Below are 20,573 nucleotides of genomic sequence, written 5' to 3'. Positions count from 1 at the left end.
ACTTAATCAGGAGAAGACAAAATTCCTGTGACTAGGCTCTCAAAAAGAGATTTGAGGGTAAAGGAAATTTTTCTACCAATAAGATGCAATTTAGATTTGAATTTTTTTTCCAGGAGTTTAGGAATTGAAGTGGATAGAAATTGATGATGATTAATCAAATTAATAAGATAGTAAAACATTTGTTCTTCTTATTAAGAAAATTAAGATTGATTCATAAAAACTTTGAACAACAATCTTTTAGACTTATTATTATCAAAATTAGATTATTGCAATGTGCTACATGGGATGCACCAATACTTTATTGAAGAGGTTGCAAATGATGCAGAATTTAGCTATGAGTGACTTTTTTCTTTAAGATCGGATGTATGTATTACTTATTATTATTATGAGTTACACTGGCTCCCAGTTATAAAGCAAGGCATCATTTAAAGTTGTGTGCACTGGTTTATCAGACTGTACAAGGAAATATACCTGTTTATTAGGTGGGATTTTTCTCTGTATTGAAAAGACTGCTTTTTGAGGGGGCAAATATCTTTGTTATTTCCTACAGTTAAGTCGGTTAAATATCTTAACAACTTTCAGCTTCAATCTCATATCAAGCCACAAAAATATGGAATTCTCTTCCTCCTTCTGCTCGCTCTCTATCTCATTTGTGGTCCTTCCATAAATAACTGAAGACGGTTTTATTTTAAAAATATGTGAAATGATTATATTTGAAGTATTGCTTTTATGTTTTGTAAATTCTGGTTCTCTTTTTAACTGTTATCTGCATGGAGCTGATCAGGTTATTGTGGAAAAATTCTTGATGTAATGTAATGGTGGTTGGAAACAGCTGTTGAGAAGAAAAAAAGACTAGGGTTCATGAATTTGATATACAACCTTTCTGTGATACAGCCAAAATGGTTTACTTATATTTATCTGTAGGTACTTTCACTGTCACTAGTGGGCTCACAATCGCTACCAAACAAGGCAAGACTTGGTGGAGCAATTGGGCTTCTCTGCGGCTCTGGAATGAGTGGCATGGAGTTCTGAGTAGGCTGATAGATGTGGCTGTGCGGGTTGCAAACAGAGGTGCATCGGAGAGCCAGCCCAGTGCAGCAAAGTCTCTTCAAACTTCTGCGGAGGCCCCAAATTTGGTGGGAACCTCTGCCGTCTTTGGGCAAGCTGCCACTGTTGCTGCCACTTGAAACCTCCGACCCTGACCAGGTATGATGCGGGGGAGGGGGGGTGCTACCTTCTCCCTGGAACTTGTTCTCCTGCTTCATCAGGCTTTTTTCCTGAAGTAGGGTCTGCCTGTGCCATCCTACCTGGAGCCTTCAGGGACACAGGATAGTGTTAGACCCTTGGTCCTTAAGAGAGATCAGTTAGAATATCTGGCCTCCCTTCCTCCCTTGGATGAGGATCTTCACGGGGATGTTTTGGGCCTGGATGGACCTTTGGAGGATGGGTCTGACCTTTGTCCACATTTTCAGGCAGCCAGAGTTGCCGTGTTTAATTATTCAAGTTCTGCAGATTTTGAGCTTAGAGGATGACCAGCCTCAGATACCTAGGAAAGGTGATCCCCTTCTGATAGTTTATTAAATTTGCTATAGTGTTTGGCTTTGTTCAAGAACACAGCAGCAGTGGTGTACCAAGGGCGGGGTGAACGGTGCGGTCCACCCCAGGTGCAGGCAGTAAGGGGGTGAATTGAGCAGGTGTGCAGCTGTCAGTTCCTGCTCGATGCACCCCCTAACAGCTTGGAGGAGGAGGAGGGAGGTGGAGGGGTGGGCAGCCTGGAGGAGTGGAGTATTCTGCCCTGTGTGGCAACCAAGGTAGGTACACCACTGCACAGCAGGTGTATATAATAATAGAAGCTATTGTTAATAATATGTAATTTATCCTTAAAATCGAGCGTGGTACCAGAAGATTGGAGGGTGGCCAATGTAATGGTGATTTTTTAAAAAGGTTCCAGAGGAGATCCGATAAATTATAGACCGGTGAGTCTGACGTCGGTGCCGGGCAAAATGGTAGAGAATATTATTAAGAACAAAATTACAGAGCATATTCAAAAGCATGGATTAATGAGACAAAGTCAACATGGATTTAGTGAAGGGAAATCTTGCCTCACCAATCTACTACATTTCTTTGAAGGGGTGAACAAACATGTGGATGAAGGTGAGCCGGTTGATATTGAGGCATATTTTCAAAGCACTTTGGGAGGCTAAGTTCCATAGGTTTCTATGGAACTTTGGGAGGCTAAGTGCTTTGAAAATGAGCCTGATTGTGTATCTGGATTTTCAGAAGGCGTTTGACAAAGTACCTCATGAAAGACTCCAGCGGAAATTGGAGAGTCTTGGGATAGGAGGTAGTGTTCTATTGAGGATTAAAAACTGGTTAAAATATAGAAAACAGAGAGTAGGGTTAAATGGTCAGTATTCTCAATGGAGAAGGGTAGTTAGTGAGGTTCCCCAGGGGTCTGTGCTGGGACCGTTGCTTTTTAACATATTTATAAATGACCTAGAAATGGGAGTAACTAGTGAGGTAATTAAATTTGTTGATGACACAAAGTTATTGAAAGTCGTTAGATCGCATTACTTTCTCTTGCTCTAGTACTGCACTGTATGAAGAATCTGGCTTCTTGGTTCAGTTTAATTTTTATTTCTGTTTTTATTTTGTGGTTACTTATTCTATACTGGGTGTTCTGTGTGTGTGAAAGAGATGTAGTTTTCTGTTAGCACTGACTGCATGATCGATCTGTTCTAATCTGGTTTGTTTAGTTTTCCAATAGGTTTATTAATGTTCTAGTGTTACAGTGTTTGTGGTACTGTTTTTTCCTAGGTAGATGCTTCTTGTGTGACTTTGGAAGTTGCTGCTATTATAGTATGGTAGACTTGCTCTGTAGGTCCTGAGTGACATTTGTAGTGTTTTGTATAACTTCACACTATGCCTGGTATGCTCCAACCATATTTGGAAACTGATCGCAAACTAAGGGCTCCTTTTATAAAGCCGCAGTAGTGATTCCCACTCAGAAAAATTCGATGAAGCCCATTTCAATTGAATGGGCATCATTGTCATTTGCTGTGCCGGGAATCACTACCGTGGCATTGTATAAGTGTTTCTGTGCATGTCTGTATATGTATCTGTAAGAAGTGTTGAGAAGGTAATGTATTGGAAAATTTTTGCTCATGTAAACTCAGTCCTTTGCTTGCGCAGAAAAAGTTTTGCTCGTTCCAATGCATTGGCTAGCACCTAGCAAAATTTGGTGCCAGGGCAATTGCGTATATCTACATTTGGGCCTGCCTGGTTGTTAGGTTAGATCTTTGTAAATTTCTTATGAATATGCACTAAAGATGTCCTGGGCACCAGATCCGATGGAGATTCTCAAGGCCTGAACATGGGGATCAGTAGCGTTGGGTAATGATCCCTTTGTTGCCATTCTGAGGGATAGCAGTAGAACAGATTGGAGCAGTCCTTGAAGGCAGAGGAGAGAAGAGGGATCTGCTTACAGTTCCATCCCTATTCCTTCACGCACAAACTCTTAATATTCTACACACACAAGAACAAATTCTACTGTATGTATAACAGGATTTATCTAGAAATTTTACTATTTATCAAATATGTAGTTGCTGAGTCTACTGTTTTAGACTCGACAACTAATAAATAGACTTCCAGGAATCATTTTGTAATCTTAAGGCCTGGTCTTTGAATTGAGCAGACCACACAAACTACTACTACTACTACTACTTAACATTTCTAGAGCGCTACTAGGGTTACGCAGCGCTGTACAAATTAACAAGGAAGGATGGTCCCTGCTCAAAGGAGCTTACAATCTAAAGGACGAAATGTCAAGTTGGGGCAGTCTAGATTTCCTGAGTAGAGGTGTAGTGGTTAGGTGCCGAAGACGACATTGAAGAGGTGGGTTTTGAGCAATGATTTGAAGATGGGCAGGGAGGGGGCCTGGCGTATGGGCTCAGGGAGTTTGTTCCACGCATGGGGTGAGGCGAGGCAGAAAGGGCAGAGCCTGGAGTTGGTGGTGGTGGAGAAGGGAACTGAAAGGAGGGATTTGTCTTGAGAACGGAGGTTAACCAGATAATAAGGTAATATACAATTTATTGAAGTGGAAAAGATTAAATAACAGCACCTAACGTGGCCACATTTCGCTTACAGAAGGCTGTGTTGGGGCAAATAACTAGAGGGAATAATTAAAATGCACTTCACTCTAGAGTTAACAGTAATAATGGAAAACAGCCACAGCAGTACTCCGCACAAGTTCTCTCAGGCTTTCCTTATTTCTGGTTTGTGTGGTCTGCTCTATACTTTTGCTGCCTGAGCACCTGCTGATCCTGCCTCCTATTGTGCTCTGCTGGCCTGGAATTGGAATGCAGTGATAGAGCAGACCAATCATATTCAATCACATCTGGTACACCTCAGTTGTTGAGCCATGCAATCCACACTATTTCTTGCAGCTCAGCTAGCTTCATTCTTCACTGACACACCAGTGGACTTATCCACCACTAAGAGTCACTCTGACAGCTATAAAGCTCCATTAGGAATTTACTGTAACAACCAGTTGGATAAAATCCCATACGTGTTTGGATCAGCCTATTGCAGAGTGTATGCCTGTTAGGTTTAATCTATAGATGGGACCAGCTTTTAGACTGTAAGAATAACAGACCAAAGGGATGGGACTCTATTAGGACACACTCTGCCATTTAGATCACAATCTTCAATTAGTTTAAGGGTTGATATTTTTTTTAACAAAATGCTAAGACTTAGTGTTTATTGAAAAAAAAAAATCAGTTCAAAATGCAGGACCTATTTGAAAATTCATGATGTCCCATTGCTAGAGCATCGTTGTTGCACACATTGGGCCATATTAGAAATGATTAGTAGCAGGGGCGTATCTGGACTCTGGCAGTAGGGGGGGCCAGGGCCAGAGGGAGGGGGCACATTTAGCCCCCCCCCCGGCACCACCGACCCCCCCCCCCGCCATTGCCAGAGTCCCCCTGCCACCAACAACTCCCCCCCCCCCGCCATTGCCAGAGCCCCCCCCCTGCCACCAACGACTCTCTCCACCTCCTCTCCCGCCGCCAACCCTCCCCCGCTGACGTTGTTTACCTTTGCTGGCGGGGACCCCAACCCCCGCCAGCCGAGGTCCGCTTCTGCCTGCTTTTACAAATAATTCTTCAGCTGGCGGGGGACCCCAACCCCCGCCAGCCGCCGAGGTCTTCAAAGTTCTTGTTCGTCGTCCTCCTCCGTGGCCATGCTGTAAGCTGCTGATTCGGAGTCTGTCTGACGTCGCACCACGTACGCGCGTACAACGTGGTGCGACGTCAGACAGACTCCGAATCAGCAGCTTACAGCATGGCCACGGAGGAGGATGACGAACAAGAACTTTGAAGACCTCGGCGGCTGGCGGGGGTTGGGGTCCCCCGCCAGCTGAAGAATTATTTGTAAAAGCAGGCAGAAGCGGACCTCGGCTGGCGGGGATTGGGGTCCCTCGCCAGCAAAGGTAAACAACATTAGCGGGGGAGGGTTGGCGGCGGGAGGGGGGCCAGGGCGAAATCTGCGGGGACCCAGGCCCCTGTGGACCCATGCAGATACGCCCCTGATTAGTAGTAGTAAAGAACTTATTCAATTCTCTGATCCAGGCACATATTCATATTTATGCAGGCAAATGTTAGAATACTAGCATGTGTGTGCATATACCCATGAAAGGCCAGCAGGGGGCCCAAGTGCTATTCTGCAAATACATACTTAAATTACATAGCAGTGCTCTCACTTACAGAATGCTGTAAATGATGCATATCCCTGCTACATTTAGGCACCCGCACTTACACCAGCTCTAGGGCCGGGGTAACTGCAGGCACCTGTTAGGTGCGCTGATTACGATAGCTATGCGCCCAGGTGCCATTACAGAATAGGCTTCTACCGCATGGCCTTAGGGCACCTAGCTGGAGGCATTCAGGTGTACAATTGACCCTTATGGCCAGATGATCGAAAGCCCCGCGCTATTCCAAATAGCGCTCTAAAAATAGCACTGGAACAGCACAGGACTTTACTGCCCCTATGATCAGAGATAATAGCATGCAAATTTATGTATGCTATTATTTCTGATCATAAAGTGCTAGAGGATTGGGCTTGAACGATCCTCCCACACTTATTTGACAGGTCTGGGCTGTCAAAAGCCCAGACCCCAAACAGCATGGCCCTGGTGGCTTAGTGCCTCCACCAAACCCCCACCCTGAGCCAGTGACACAGGGGCTGGAGGTCCTCCAGTCCCCCCGACTCCCCCCCCTACAAGTTCATGGAGGGGCTAGAGATCCAGTGGGTCTTCAAGAAAAGCCCTGGTGGCCTAGTGGGCTGCAAATCAAGCCCCACCCCGCACTGGTGGTCCAGTGGACCTCTTTCCTGACCTCTCCCATACCTTTGTTGGAGGAGGGAAGTACACCTCCTCTTCCAGCAGTGCCTCCTTGAAAATGGCGGCGCCCGGCCCTGCCCAGAGCATCCTGGGAAATGCTAGGCGGGGCTTCACACCATATGAGTGTTTTCACACCATATAAGGGAGAACACTTCCTTATATGGTGTGAAGCCCCACCTAGCACATCCAGGATGCACTGGGCAGGGCTGGGCACCACCATTTTCGAGGCGGCATTGCTGGAGAGGAGGGAGTCTACCTCCATCCTCCAAAGGTACAGGGGGAGCGGGGAAGAGAACTACTGGGCCACCAGGACTTTTCTTGAGGAGATGCTAGATAGGGTTAGGGGGGTTGGAGACCCCACCTAGCATCTCCTCAAGAAAAGCCCTGGTGGTTCAGTGTGTCGGGGGAGGGGAGGTCAGAGGGACTGGAGGTCCGCCAGACCTGCAGCACACATGGCGCAGGCTCAGGGTGGGAGGGTCGGGGTTCCTGCTTCTGCAGGAGGGGGGCTGGAATGGGGGGCCTGCTAGTGTGCCAGTGTTTGAAGAGCTGCTCGCTGAGGAGGAATATGTTTAGCATGCATTTGCATGCTACTTGTGCTAAGAGCCCTGTTTTGCATGCATTTGCACGCTAGTTGCATTCAGAACCCGCAAGCGCGTTGTATCATGTGCTCAGGGGCTCTGATCATGGGGCGGTAGCAAATGTAAACACTAGTATTGCGCTAACAGCCTCTAGTGCTTGTGTTTGCTTCTGATCATCGGCCCATTAGTGAATATAAGTCTAAAACTATTAGCTAAACAGACCATGGTGTATGCAGCTCCAGAGCTCATCACAAGTAAAAGACTGGAGCCTGGATCTCATAGCAAAGTCTTTATTTCTTTTTAATTTTGTTCCTTTTCTCCTCCTTGAGCTTTTTCTTGGAGATTTGAGGGGTCTTGGCTTTGGAGTAGAGATGGATGCCTATCAGTACGAGAAGAGCCGGCACCAACCCAATACAGATCATGGGCAGAACTTCATTTTTGATCTTCTGCCAGAATGTGGCCTTCAATAGTGCTATTACGGTTGTTTCAAACTGTAAAACTGCATTCTCTGCAAGACAAGAGCAAAGACAGGTAGGTCAGAAGTGTGCTTCTACTCAGCCCTTCTATCCTACACTGATCAGGACCCATCCTATAAGCCTTTCCATCTTGTTTTCACTGGGCAGACATTGTGCACAGCTTGTCTCAGGGGTAAGTTTGGGCTTTTCTAAAGTGCCTTGTTTCTTGGTCTCTTCATAGCACTTCATTCAATCCACTCTGCACACTTTTCTTTCTCATACGCCACTTTCCCTACTTACATATCAATTGCAGAAAGTATAGAACCATACCCTCTGCATTCCAAAAATGTCAGACCAGTACCTCAGGCCATGTTGAGATTGTAAGAGGGAGGGGAGACACAAACATTAATATGATTTCATAAGCCAGGTACCAGGTCAAGGCCACCACTAGCCTCCTCCTTCCAATCTAACTGTAGTAGCAAAAAGGAAGCCAATTCAAACAAGTTCCAGTTCAGTGGCCTAGTAGAAAATTACTACTGGCCTATTCCTATTCTTTCCTATCTTGTTCTCATCCATGTGGAACATTGCACAGTCTTCTTACCATGGAACAAACATGCACAACCTTTCTCCTTTTCAGCTGGCTCTCAGCCAGTTCAGCTCTGCATCTTTTAATGTTTCCCTGGAGCTTTTGCGTGTTGTTCCCCAAAAGCACCTTCTTTTTTCATTCTAAACCAGCATTTTCCTTTTCTGTTTCTTTGTGTTTGGATCTGGCATCCTGAGTTTTTACTTACAACTGCTACTTGGATCACTTCTCAAAACTATTAGGGGTGCTAATCTAAACGCAAATTATCGCTGCTTGGCTGTAATGAAGGCTTTTGCTCACCCACAGAGCTGGCACTTATGGCAACTACCTTACGGATTTCCCCGTTTTATATTTTGTGTCTTCCCTATAACATACATACTCTGATCATTGCAGCGACATGGTTGGGCTGGAGGTACCATGGCTCCTTTGAGAACCGGTACTTATAGGCTCTGAATCTAACCACTAACGTCACACTTTTTTAATGCATGTTTATCGGAGATATGAAAGAATTAGCTTTTCTACACAAATACAACTGAAATAAAATTCCACATTTATCATGTTAACCAGGTACTTTAGCTTAGGGTTTAGGATAGTCTAATACAAAAATGTGTCCCTCCTATCATTTTTTTTTTTATTGGGGGCTGATGCTCAGGCTCGTGGTAGAGTGAAGACTCTACCACAAAATTAGCACCAAAAAAATACAGCATACTCAAACTAATGAGCATGGAATTGCTGTCAAGTTAAATCGTGGCAGTAATTTGCAGCTTAACACAAAATCTCAACTTTCCTATCAATGCTTTAGCAGTGATTGGCTCAGGCACTGACAGAAGGATTGGCATTTTAAAAAACACACAAGCAGCATCGGCCCCAACTCCCAATCTGATACTTCCAGCCCTCCTCCCCCCAAAAAACATATCCCTGGTGTCTTGAAGCACCCACCCCCACCCCCCCCCACGACCCTCTTCCCCAAATTAAAAAAAACATGCATATTATCAGCTCTTCATGGGTATGTTGTATGTAGTGGAGTTTGCAGAAAATCTTCTAGAGAGAGGGCCAAGGAATTCTGCATGCTTATAATTCATGGGAAGGAGTGTGGAAAATACATGGTCCATTTGACCTATATTTTTTATATGGCATCAAGAGCTTCTGCTATGGCTATTCACGCCCACAGACTTTCCTTGCTGAGGATCTCAGACCTGAGATTAGATGTGAAAGTTAAACTAACTGACGTGCCATGCCGTGGAGAGAATCTTTTCACTGACACTCTGAACCCTCTCCAGGCCCACTTCCAACTTCATCTCCTTTTCTAGGAGTTATCAGCAGAGGGCAATGGTATAACTCTTATAGGTATAGATATCCTCTGCCCTCCCACTTCTCCCAGTCTAGACAGGGATCTTGCTCTCATCCCAGGCAACAGAAGGCCCAAAGGTCCAAGCCTTATGTTAAGCCTGTGTTGCAGACAAAACCAGGGCTGGATTTTGACTGCCTTCACAAGAACATATCTTCAGTCCCTGTATCCTTTCCGGATGACCTTTCTGTAGAAGGGAGCTTAAAATCTTTTGCAAGCAGATAGCCTCTATAACCTCAGACCAGTGGGTTCTCAAAATCATCTAGTAGGATACTGTGTTCAATTAGTGGATCAGCCTCCAAATTGCCCACTGACAGCATTATAGTCAAGCTTTCAGCATTAGGAAATAATTATAAAGGAACTTTCTTTCCTCTTACAGGTCAGTGCAGTTGAGCCTTGTACACCACAGAAAAGAGGGCTGGGATTTTATTCCAAGTATTTCCTGATCATAAAAATGAGAGAATTCTGCCCCATTCTAACTCTAAGAGCCCTGAACAAACATTCAGGATTGTTTTGTTAGGCCAAGTCTTCCAAAAGGGGACTGGCTATGTTCTCTGAACTTGAAGGACCCTTGTACCCATAACAGACACATCCCAACATGCAGGTGATTCATTATAAGAAAACACTACCACTAGTACTGGAATCTACCGTTTGGCCTTACAAAAGCACATTGGGGGTTCAAAAACTGTTTAGTAGTTGTAGAAGCATATCTATGCAGACTTGGGGGGTGGGGTGCATGTGTTCCCTATTTGGATGATTGGCTGGTAAAGAATGCAAGTTGAAAAAGAGCTTTAAGATCAGTTCACTCAATCATTTGGGTGCTGGAGTTGCTAGGGTTCATCATAAATTATCCAACCTCTTTTTTTTAAGCCCAGCGTAACAATTGGTATTCATAGGAGCCTTGTTAGACATGACTCAAAGAACTGCCTTTCTTTCACAGCAAAGGATTTCCACTCCAAAATCTGTTGTAGAGGAAATTGAGGAGAGTCGGCAAGCATCAGCTGGACAAATGTTGAGGATAGTGGGCCACATGGCATCAACAGTTCATGTCACACCGATGGCACATTTCTATGTGAGACAAGCTCAATGGACCTTATCCCCTTCCAAATTCAAGCAACTCTAATGATGGATGCGTCCAAATTGGGCCAGGAACTCATCTAGAGGAGCTCCAACCCAGAGAACATGATCTGCTCAGGAAAAAAATTCAGCAGATAAACCTAGAGCTAAAAGTAGTGTGGAATGCTCTAAAGGCTTTCAGAGATCATTTATCCAACAAAATTATTCTGGTTCCAACAGACAATCAGGTACCCATGTACATTACTCAGATAAGATCCGGGAAACATGATTCTCATATCCCCCTATTGGCTGAGGCAGGTCTGGTTCCTGCTTCTGTTGGATCTTTCCGTAAGTCCAGTGTTTTCTAATGCTAATCACACAAGAGTGGGGTACATTACAGCATTCCAACATCAATTTCTTAGCCCTCATTTCTTGGATGTTGAGAAGTTAACACTGGCTTCCCTGAATTTGCCTGATAGTGTCTCACAGGTCTTGCTGGCTGACAAAAAGGATTCCACTGAGGTAGCATATGGGTTTACATAGAAGTCTGCCGTTTGAGGGCAGGGCCTTAGATCTTTTTCTTGCCCCACATAAAATCTGTTTGAATACCTTCTCCGTCTGTCAGAGGCAGGTCTCAAGACCAGCTTTGTTAGGGTTCATCTTAGTACAATTGGTGCTTATCTCATAGAAGATGAATAATTAAAGGCTATACAGAGAATGGGTTTATTTTATGTAAGGTTTGCTTTTCTATTAAAGCCTCCTGCTGTGACATGGGACCTCTAACTCTTATTTGGATTTGGTCCACACCTTTTTCAGCAGTAGCTCAAGGCAAATTAAATTTGGGTACAGTAGAATTTGAACCAAGCTTCCCTGGTTCTCAGTCCACTGCTCTAATCATTAGGCTTCTTCTTGTTGTACTTACCCAGCTGATGAAAGCTCTATTTGAGCCACTAGATACCTACCATTTGAAATACCTGACCTGGAAAGTCGTAATTTTGGTGGTGGTTACTTCAGTTTGCAGGGTTAGGTGAGCCCCAGGCCCTAGTGACTTATACAACTTACACTAAGTTTTTCAATAACAGAATGGTTCTGCACAGTTCCTTTCCAAGATAGTGTTGGCGTTCCATCATAAGAAGTCAATAGTCCTTCCAACCAACAATTAAATTCATGAACCAGATTGAATTGAAGACTCCTGCCAGTGGTGTCACTAGGGTGCCAGTGAAATGTTTAAAAAATGTAGGTGTAATACCAGTGAGGCCTGGAGACTTACCTAGTAGCCCACAGTACTTACTCCTCCCCTATTTCTGTCTCCATGATATCCCATTCTCCTCCCTCAACAATGGCAGATCTATCTTAGCCAAGTACATCTCTATTCCTTTTTCTCTGTCCCAGTATCTGAGGTATTGACCTCTAAGATATTTTAGGGACTGAACGACCTCGCCCCTTTCATCCATCACTTGTGGTATTTATTTATGCACGCATTCTTGTATCCCACTATTATCCCAAAACAAGTTTTGGTTCAAAGTGGCTTACAATTTACATTTAGGTGAAGTTACACTACTATATTATAGTAACAAAGTGATAATGGGACATCTGTTCCATTATTTAACTATAGAATGTTTTTGAAAAGGTACGTAGGTCTTCAGTTCTTTTCTGAATTGAAGATAGTAGTGCTTCTTGTAGTCTTGGGTATTGAGTTCCACCATTTGGATCCCAGATAAACGAAATCCAGCCATTTACATGATTTTATAGTTGGGTAAGTGAAGAATTAAGTAGTTTCTGGGCTTGCATTTCTTGGAGATAGCTCAATCAAATCTAGCATATGTTCAAGAACCATTACAAATATTATTTTTGAAAATGAGAGTGGTGGTTTTAAAAAACAGTCTTGCCTTGATTGGAAGCCAGTGTAGCATTTCAAGCAATGGTGTTGCTCTTTTGTATTTCGACTTTTTAAATATCTGTTTGTAGAGATTTTAGTGTGTTCCCTTTACATCCTACATATTCTTCATTACAGTAGTCTACTTGTGACAATTTCAACAATTGCACTATTAGTTGGAATGATTGTTTAAGAAAATAGTCTCTGATCCTTCTCAGTTTCTTAGTGTTTTGAAGCTTTTTGCTGTGACTGCTGATACTTGACTGTCCATAGATAGATGTTTATCAAGTATAATTCCCAGTATTTTTAGAATTTGCTGCATCTGCCCTCTCAATATGAATGCCAATAAGCAGCTGGCCTGGTCCCTTGCTCAAAGAAAACTTGTCTGGCTCTCCTGCAATTATAATCAGTATCAGTTGTTCTTTTATCTCCCTCTCAGTAGGGCAAGTTGTTCCTGCCTTGCTTGACTAGGTCTCGCCTAGTTTTCCCTTTCTGTTTTGATATATCTTTATGTTTAAACAATTTTATTGAGAAAGCAATGGAACACTTAACAACATATCTGTATTTTGTCATACAGGAATAGCATCCTCATCTAAAACATTCCAGCTCTTCCCTTATCCATCTCCCCACCAATCCAGGACAGCTCCGAAAGTCTGTACTCTTATGACCTTCGGGCTCCAAATAAGGAACATACCAATCTATCTCCCAACTGACACCCCCCCCCCCCCAGGTCCCTTATACCTGAGAAATCACTCAATATTCAAGACATGTGTAGTCCTTCAAAATCCAATCCCCCTCAGATAAATGTTATAAGGTATTAATGAGTAGACTACGGCCTTTGGGATGCAGAGATTGAAGGTATGGCTCCCATACCTGGAGAAATCATTTCCATCTCTTGGGGAATCCTTTAGCGTCTCTGGCCTCCCAGGTCAACTAAAGGTATAGCTGGTTCCTCCAATGCCAAAATTTGGAGGCTCAACAGCTATCCAGTGTTGCAATACGCATTTCCGCACTACTAAGCTCATCTTACATAAAAGCATAGTTTTACCCTTAGACCTACTCCCATAAGCCCCTTTCTTATCCAGTAAGAACTGCTCCAACGCACCTGTCACCCCTCCCCCTACCAGTGAGTTCATGTACCTTGTGATCACTTCCCAAAAACCCTGTACTTTGGGACAACTCCATAATAAGTGAAAAAAGGGGAGCTCGGATGACCTCCGCATTTTACACAGCTATTAGTTCGTATCCCCCCCCCCCCCCCCCCCGCCCACACACACTCACACAATGTGGAATAATTGAATCTGAGCAAAGTAAGCATGACGTATCACTCTGAAATAGCATTCTTGCAGCCTAGCACATGGCGTTAGTCTCGGAGTGCTAGCCAAACTCACCAAAATCTCCCATGTTGCTAAGGACCTACCCATCAATCTGCCTTCTACATACCTCCCAAGTACATAAGTATTGCCATACTGGGAAAGACTAAAGGTCCATCAAGCCCAGCAACCTGTTTCCAACAGTGGCCAATCCAGGTCACAAATACCTGGCAAGATCCCAAAAAAGTATAAAACATTCTATACTGCTTATCCCAGAAATAGTGGATTCTCCCCAAGTCCATTTAATAATGGTCTATGGACTTTTCCTTTAGGAAGCCGTCCAAACCTTTTTGAAACTCCGCTAACCTAACCGCCTTTAACACATTCTCTGGCAACGAATTCCAGAGTTTAATTACACGTTGAGTGAAGAAAAATTTTCTCCGATTAGTTTTAAATTTACTACATTGTAGCTTCACCACATGCCCCCTAGTCCTAGTATTTTTGGAAAGCGTAAACAGACGCTTCACATCTACCCATTCCACTCCACTCATTATTTCCCCTCCCAACTGCTTTATAAGGGTCTTCCACACAGCCCGAACTTGTCCCAGTACTAAACTATATTTAAAATCTCGAGGGATATAAACGGACGGATGTAGTAATGAATAAAAAATTATAAGGCACATAGAACGCTCTCTCAAATTGTAGAGGGGTATAGAGGTGTGCCAGAACCAATCCCCTAAATGTCTTAGCAAACAATCTTGATTATACAGCTTTAAACAAGGTAATCCCGATCTCCCTTGTCTCCATCCCACCACCAAGAATGAAAATCTAATTTTCGGCTTTTTATGGGCCCAACAGAATTTCGATGTTAATTGATCAAGCCCCTTCAAACCTTTCTGTAAGAGGCATAAAGGCAAAGTTTGTAAAAGATATGACCATTGTGGGATTATCACCATTTTCAGCAGGCTGATTCTGCCCGGTAACGCCAAGGGTAGATCACCATCAACTGCCCAACATTAAACTGATAAATCCGTGAAATGTCCATAGCGAGTTGGATTCCTAAATACCTAAAGGAGCCTTCTGCCCAACATAGAGGGAAATCTGTACCCCTTTCTCACCGCACCCGTCTAGATGAAAACTGAGCCTCAGATTTATCTAGGTTCAGATGAAAACCTGCATAGTCTCCGTATTCCCTAAATGTTTCCAACAACACCATCAAGGAGTCTCTGGGTTGCGTATTGTATACTAAATGGATCATTGGCAAAGGCAGCCACCTTAAAGTAGTATGGTCCAACCCCCACTCCATATATCGCTGGATTGAACATAATATCTTGAAGCAAAGGATCCAGTGTCAAAATGAACAGGAGTGGGGAAAGGGGACAACTCTGTCTTGTCCCTCGAACGATTGAAAAAGATGGTTATTCTATCCCATTAACCATCAACCGAGCATGTGGGCTGGAGTATAGAGTTCTAATGACCGCGAGAAATGAACCTGAGAACCCATACCAGTCTAGCACCGCATAAATTCCCAGTGGACGTGGTGAAATGTCTTTTCAGCATCAAAACTTACTAAAAGTGATTCCACCTCCATCCGCCTTCTCATTTCCAATGTTGCCACAATTTTACTCAAATTCTTTGCAACAGACCGCCCATGGACAAAGCCCACTCGAGACTCATGAATAAGAGCAGCAGTACTCTAGTTAGTCAATTTGCCATTATTTTTGCAAGCAATTTCACCCCTTAATTTAATAAAGATATTGGCCGATATGATTCTGGTAGAACTGGATCATGCCTCTGTTTGGGGAGCACAATGATTTGTGCTAAATTCAATAGTGATGGAAGGAATTCTGTTGAGACAACTTGGTTAAACACTTTGGTAATAGGTGACACTATCTCTTCCCCTAGCAGCTTATAAAACAACTCGAAGGCCATCTGAGCCAGAGGCCTTCAGGAAGGTGCTGCATTGAATAGCCCAGTGAATCTCATCCTCCTGTATTTCTTCATTTAGGAACTCCCTATCAGATTGTGTCAGTACAGGCAAATCCAAATTATCAAAATATAGGTTGCTCTATCGAGGCTGCATAAAACTGTTGGTAGTAGTCCTGAAACCTGTCACATATACTCTCGTCACTCTTGACTAGGCCTCTTTTCTCATTACTCAAAGTTAAAAGCTTACAGCGACCCCCTCTTTGTGAAACCGAATGGGCTAACAACTTTCCGGTTTTGTTTCCATGGCGGTACAGCATATCTCTCTAGTAAAGTTGTGATTTAGATACCCGTCAGTGAATCAGTTCATTGAGCGCCATCTGTATTTGCAGTACCTGTTTATGTTCCTCATCATGCAAAAACCCCAAATATTGGCGCACCTGCCTCAAGCTGGTGCCTAGACGCAGTATCTCTCTATCATGGGCCCTCCAGGTATGATGGCAATAGCTGATAATCTCACCATGTAACACCGCTTTCACAGCTTCCCAATAAGTGACAGGATTAGTTTCATGAATAACATTGTGACTTTTGTACTCCTTCCAACATTTAATCAATCTATCCTTGAAAACTGTATTGTTATAAAGTTCTAAAAGAAACACCCATTTCCAACCCCTCTGGGCCTTCCCCCCGGGAACAGACCAATCCAGCCACACCCAAGCATGAAATGACATAGGGGCTTATCTCCGTTCTAGTTACAGTGCCAAATAACTGCCTCGAGACCAATAATCTATCCGGGACTGTGTGGAATGACCCCTTGACATATGTGTATAATCCCGCTCTGTAGGATGAAGCACCCTCCAAACATCAACAAGGTCTAAGATTCTACACAAGTTGGGTGGGCCCCGACCTTGGGAAACCTGTGGGGAGAACTCATCCATCTTGGGACCACACACCATATTAAAATCCCCCAAACTATTAAATTTTGACTTTGGTTGGGCAAATGATAGTCACTTTTTGAAAGAACTTGCGGTCAAACTGTTTAGGAGTGTACACATGATCTATAATCAGTTCACTACCCACTACTATTCTACCCACTAGATCTTGAAAAAGAGTACGTTTACTTTGCTACACCTTTCCTGATTAATATAGCCACTCCTCCCTTTTCCCCTGTGCCACAGCTGCTATACCATCTCCCACCCACCATGTACAATGTGGAGTCTCAATGTGTGGATGAGACAATGGTGCAGGGAGGAGGGTTTTAGATTTGTTAGGAACTGGGCAACATTCTGGGGAAGGGGGAGCCTATTCCGAAAGGTTGGGCTCCACCTTAACCAGGGTGGGACCAGGCTGCTGGCATCGGCATTTAAAAAGGAGATAGAGCAGCTTTTAAACTAGAAACTGGGGGAAAGGCCGACAGTCGCTCAAAAGCGCATGGTTCGGGATAAGGTATCTTTCAAAGATATCACCAAAACAGGGAAGATAGGGTATCCTGATAGTGAGGTTGTAAAAGAGACCATAGTAGATCAGGTGTTCTTAAATAAAAATAAAACATCAGACAAAACATTGCAAATTAATAGTCAAGTACTGAGCATGATGTAAATAGGAACAACAAACATAGTTTGAAATGTCTATATGCGAATGCAGGAGCCTAAGAAATAAGATGGGAGAGTTAGAATATATTGCACTAAATGAAAAATTACATATAATAGGCATCTCTGAGACCTGGTAGAAGGAGGATAACCAATGGAACACTGTCATACCGGGGTACAAATTATATCGTAGTGATAGGGTGGATTGAATTGGTGGAGGGGTAGCATTGTATATTAAGGAGAACCTTGAATCAAATAGATTGAAAATTCTGCAGGAAACAAAACACATCTTTGAATCACTATGGATTGAAATTCCATGTGTAACGGGAAAAAGGATAGTGATAGGAGTGTACTACCATCCACCTGGCCAGGATGAACAGATGGCTGCAGAAATGTTAAAGGAAATTAGGGACGCAAACAAATTGGGAAATACAATAATAATGGGTGATTTAAATTACCCCGATATTGACTGGGTAAATGTAACATCAGGGCATGCTAGGGAGGTAAAATTCCTTGATGAAATCAAGGACTGCTTTATGGAGCAGCTGGTAAAGGAACTGACGAGAGAAGGAAAAATTCTACACCTAGTCCTTAGTGGAGCTCATGATCTGGTGCGGGAGGTAATGGTGCTGGGGCCACTTGATAACAGTGATCATAATATGCTCGGATTTGATACTAGCTTTGAAGTATACATAGGAAATCAAATACGTTAGCGTTTAACTTTAAAAAAGGAGACTATGATAAAATAAGAACAACGGTGAAAGAAACTTAGAGGAGCAGCTGTGAGGGTCAAAAATTTACATCAGGCATGGATGCTGTTCAAAAACACCATCCTGGAAGCCCAGGCCAAATATATTCCACGTATTAAAAAAGGAGGCCGCAAGACCAAACGACAGCCGGCATGGTTAAAAAGTGAGGTGAAGGAAGCTATTTTTTTTTTTTTTTTCAGGGGGGTTTTGTTTGATTATGTGTTTACTATGTAAGGCAAAATCTTTAATAAAAATATAATTAAAAAAAAAAGAAAATGGAAGAAGGAACTGACTGAAAATAATAAACAGCATAAGGAATATCAAATCAAATGCAAAGCGCTGATAAGGAAGGCTAAGAGGGCCTTTGAAAAAAAAGATTGCGTTGGAGGCAAAAACACATAGTAAACATTTTTTGAAATGTAGGAAGCTGGCAAAAGAATCGGTTGGACCACTAGATGACCGAGGGGTAAAAGGGGCCATCAGGGAAGACAAAGCCGTAGCGGAGAGATTAAATGAATTCTTTGCTTCGGTCTTCACCGAGGAAGATTTGGGAGAGATACCGGTGCCAGAAATGGTATTCAAAGCCGATGAGTCGGAGAAACTGAATGAATTCTCTATAAACCTGGAGGATGTAATGGGGCAGTTCTACCAACTGAAAAGTAGCAAATCTCATGGACCAGATGGTATTCATCCCAGAGTACTAATAGAACTGATAAATGAACTTGCGGAGCTATTGTTAGTAATATGTAATTTATCCTTAAAATCAAGTGTGGTACCGGAAGATTGGAGGATGGCCAATGTAATGCTGATTTTTAAAAAAGGTTCCAGAGGAGATCCGGGAAATTATAGACCAGTGAGTCTGACATCGGTGCCAGGCAAAATGGTAGAGACTATCATTAAGAACAAAATAACAGAGCACATTCTAAAGCATGGACTGATGAGACAAAGTCAGCATGGATTTAGTGAAGGGAAGTCTTGCCTCACCAATCTACTGCATTTCTTTGAAGGGGTAAACAAACATGTCGACAAAGGTGAGCCAGTGGATATTGTGTATCTGGATTTTCAGAAGGTGTTTGACAAAGTACCTCATGAAAGACTCTAGAAGAAATTGGAGAGTCATGGGATAGGAGGTAGTGTTCTATTGTGGATTAAAAACTGGTTAAAAGATAGAAAACAGAGAGTAGGGTTAAATGGTCAGTATTCTCAATGGAGAAGGGTAGTTAGTTGGGTTCCCCAAGGGTCTGTGCTGGGACTGCTGCTTTTTAACATATTTATAAATGACCTAGAGATGGGAGTAACTAGTGAGGTAATTAAATTTGCTGGTGACACAAAGTTAGTCAAAGTCGTTAAATCGCGGGAGGATTGTGAAAAATTACAAGAGGACCTTACAAGACAGGGAGACTGGGAGTCTAAATGGCAGATGACGTTCAATGTGAGCAAGTGCAAAGCGATGCATGTGGGAAAGAGGAAACCGAATTATAGCTACGTCATGCAAGGTTCCAAGTTAGGAATCACAGACCAAGAAAGGGATCTAGGTGTCGTCGTTGATGATATGTTGAAACCTTCTGCTCAGTGTGCTGCTGCTGCTAAGAAAGCAAATAGAATGTTAGGTATTATTAGGAAAGGAATGGAAAACAAAAATGAAGACGTTATAATACCTTTGTATTGCTCCATGGTGCGACCGCACCTCGATTATTGTGTTCAATTCTGGTTGCCGCATCTCAAAAAAAATATAGTGGAATTAGAAAAGGTGCAGAGAAGGGCAACGAAAATGATAAAGGGGATGGGAAGACTACAGTGGCTAGGGCTCTTCAGCTTGGAGAAAAGGCAGCTGAGGGGAGATATGATAGAGGTCTATAAAATAATGAGTGGAGTTGAACGGGTGAATGTGAAGCGTTTATGCTTTCCAAAAATACAAGGACTAGGGGGCATGCAATGAAGCTACAAAATAGTAAATTTAAAACGAATCGGAGAAAATGTTCCTTCACTTAACATGTAATTAAACTCTGGAATTCGTTGCCAGAGAATGTGGTAAAGGCGGTTAACTTAAAAGAGTTTTAAAAAGGTTTGGACGGCTTCCTAAAGGAAAAGTCCAAAAACCAATATTAAATTGGACTTGGGAAAAATCCACTATTTCTGGGATAAGCACTATAAAATGTTTTTGTATTTTGGGGAGATTTTGCCAGGTATTTGTGACCTGGATTGGCCACTGTTGGAAACAGGATGCTGGGCTTGATGGACCTTTGGTCTGACCCAGTATGGCAATACTTATGTACAGAGATTGGCATGCTGTTGAGCCAAGAGATGTGTTTCCTGGAGAAGGGCTATATCGATTTTATGGCATTGTAAATGCTGTAGAATTTTTGTTTGTTAAATAGGTGAGCTTATCCCCCCCACATTTCACATTACAATTTTCACAGTAGCATTTCCAGAGTTGGGCCATCACATGTTAAATATCTCCTGTGGAACCTTAGGGTTTGCTGACCCAGCCTAAGGCCCCCCTCCTATGTACAACAAAGAAACTCTGCCCCAACTTCTGCATGCTTATAGAATAAACAGTCTACCCGCAAGAACTGATGCATCTACACGCAACCCTTCCCTCCCCCCCCCCCAAACATCTCCCTGGAGCCCACCTCAGTCCCACCAATGGAACTATCACGACTAACGCTTCCCCCCTCTTATACTCCCCTGTTGCAAAAT

The 20,573-nt window shown here is 43.2% G+C and overlaps 1 protein-coding gene across 1 annotated transcript in view; it reads right to left on the bottom strand.

Moving 5' to 3' along the window:
- Positions 1-7,252: 7,252 nt before the first annotated feature.
- The window catches only part of FKBP11 (FKBP prolyl isomerase 11), a 30,418-nt gene continuing 17,097 nt past the window's right edge, over positions 7,253-20,573 (bottom strand). The window contains exon 6 of the mRNA XM_030195252.1: positions 7,253-7,486. Coding sequence (XP_030051112.1) covers positions 7,269-7,486 — 218 coding nt within the window. The 3' untranslated portion in view covers positions 7,253-7,268. The remainder of the gene's footprint in view (positions 7,487-20,573) is intronic.

Source organism: Microcaecilia unicolor, chromosome 3, assembly GCF_901765095.1.
Source record: "Microcaecilia unicolor chromosome 3, aMicUni1.1, whole genome shotgun sequence".
NCBI lineage: Eukaryota > Metazoa > Chordata > Amphibia > Gymnophiona > Siphonopidae > Microcaecilia > Microcaecilia unicolor.
Note: the sequence above shows the minus strand (reverse complement) of the source record. Positions and strands in the feature narration are given on the sequence as shown.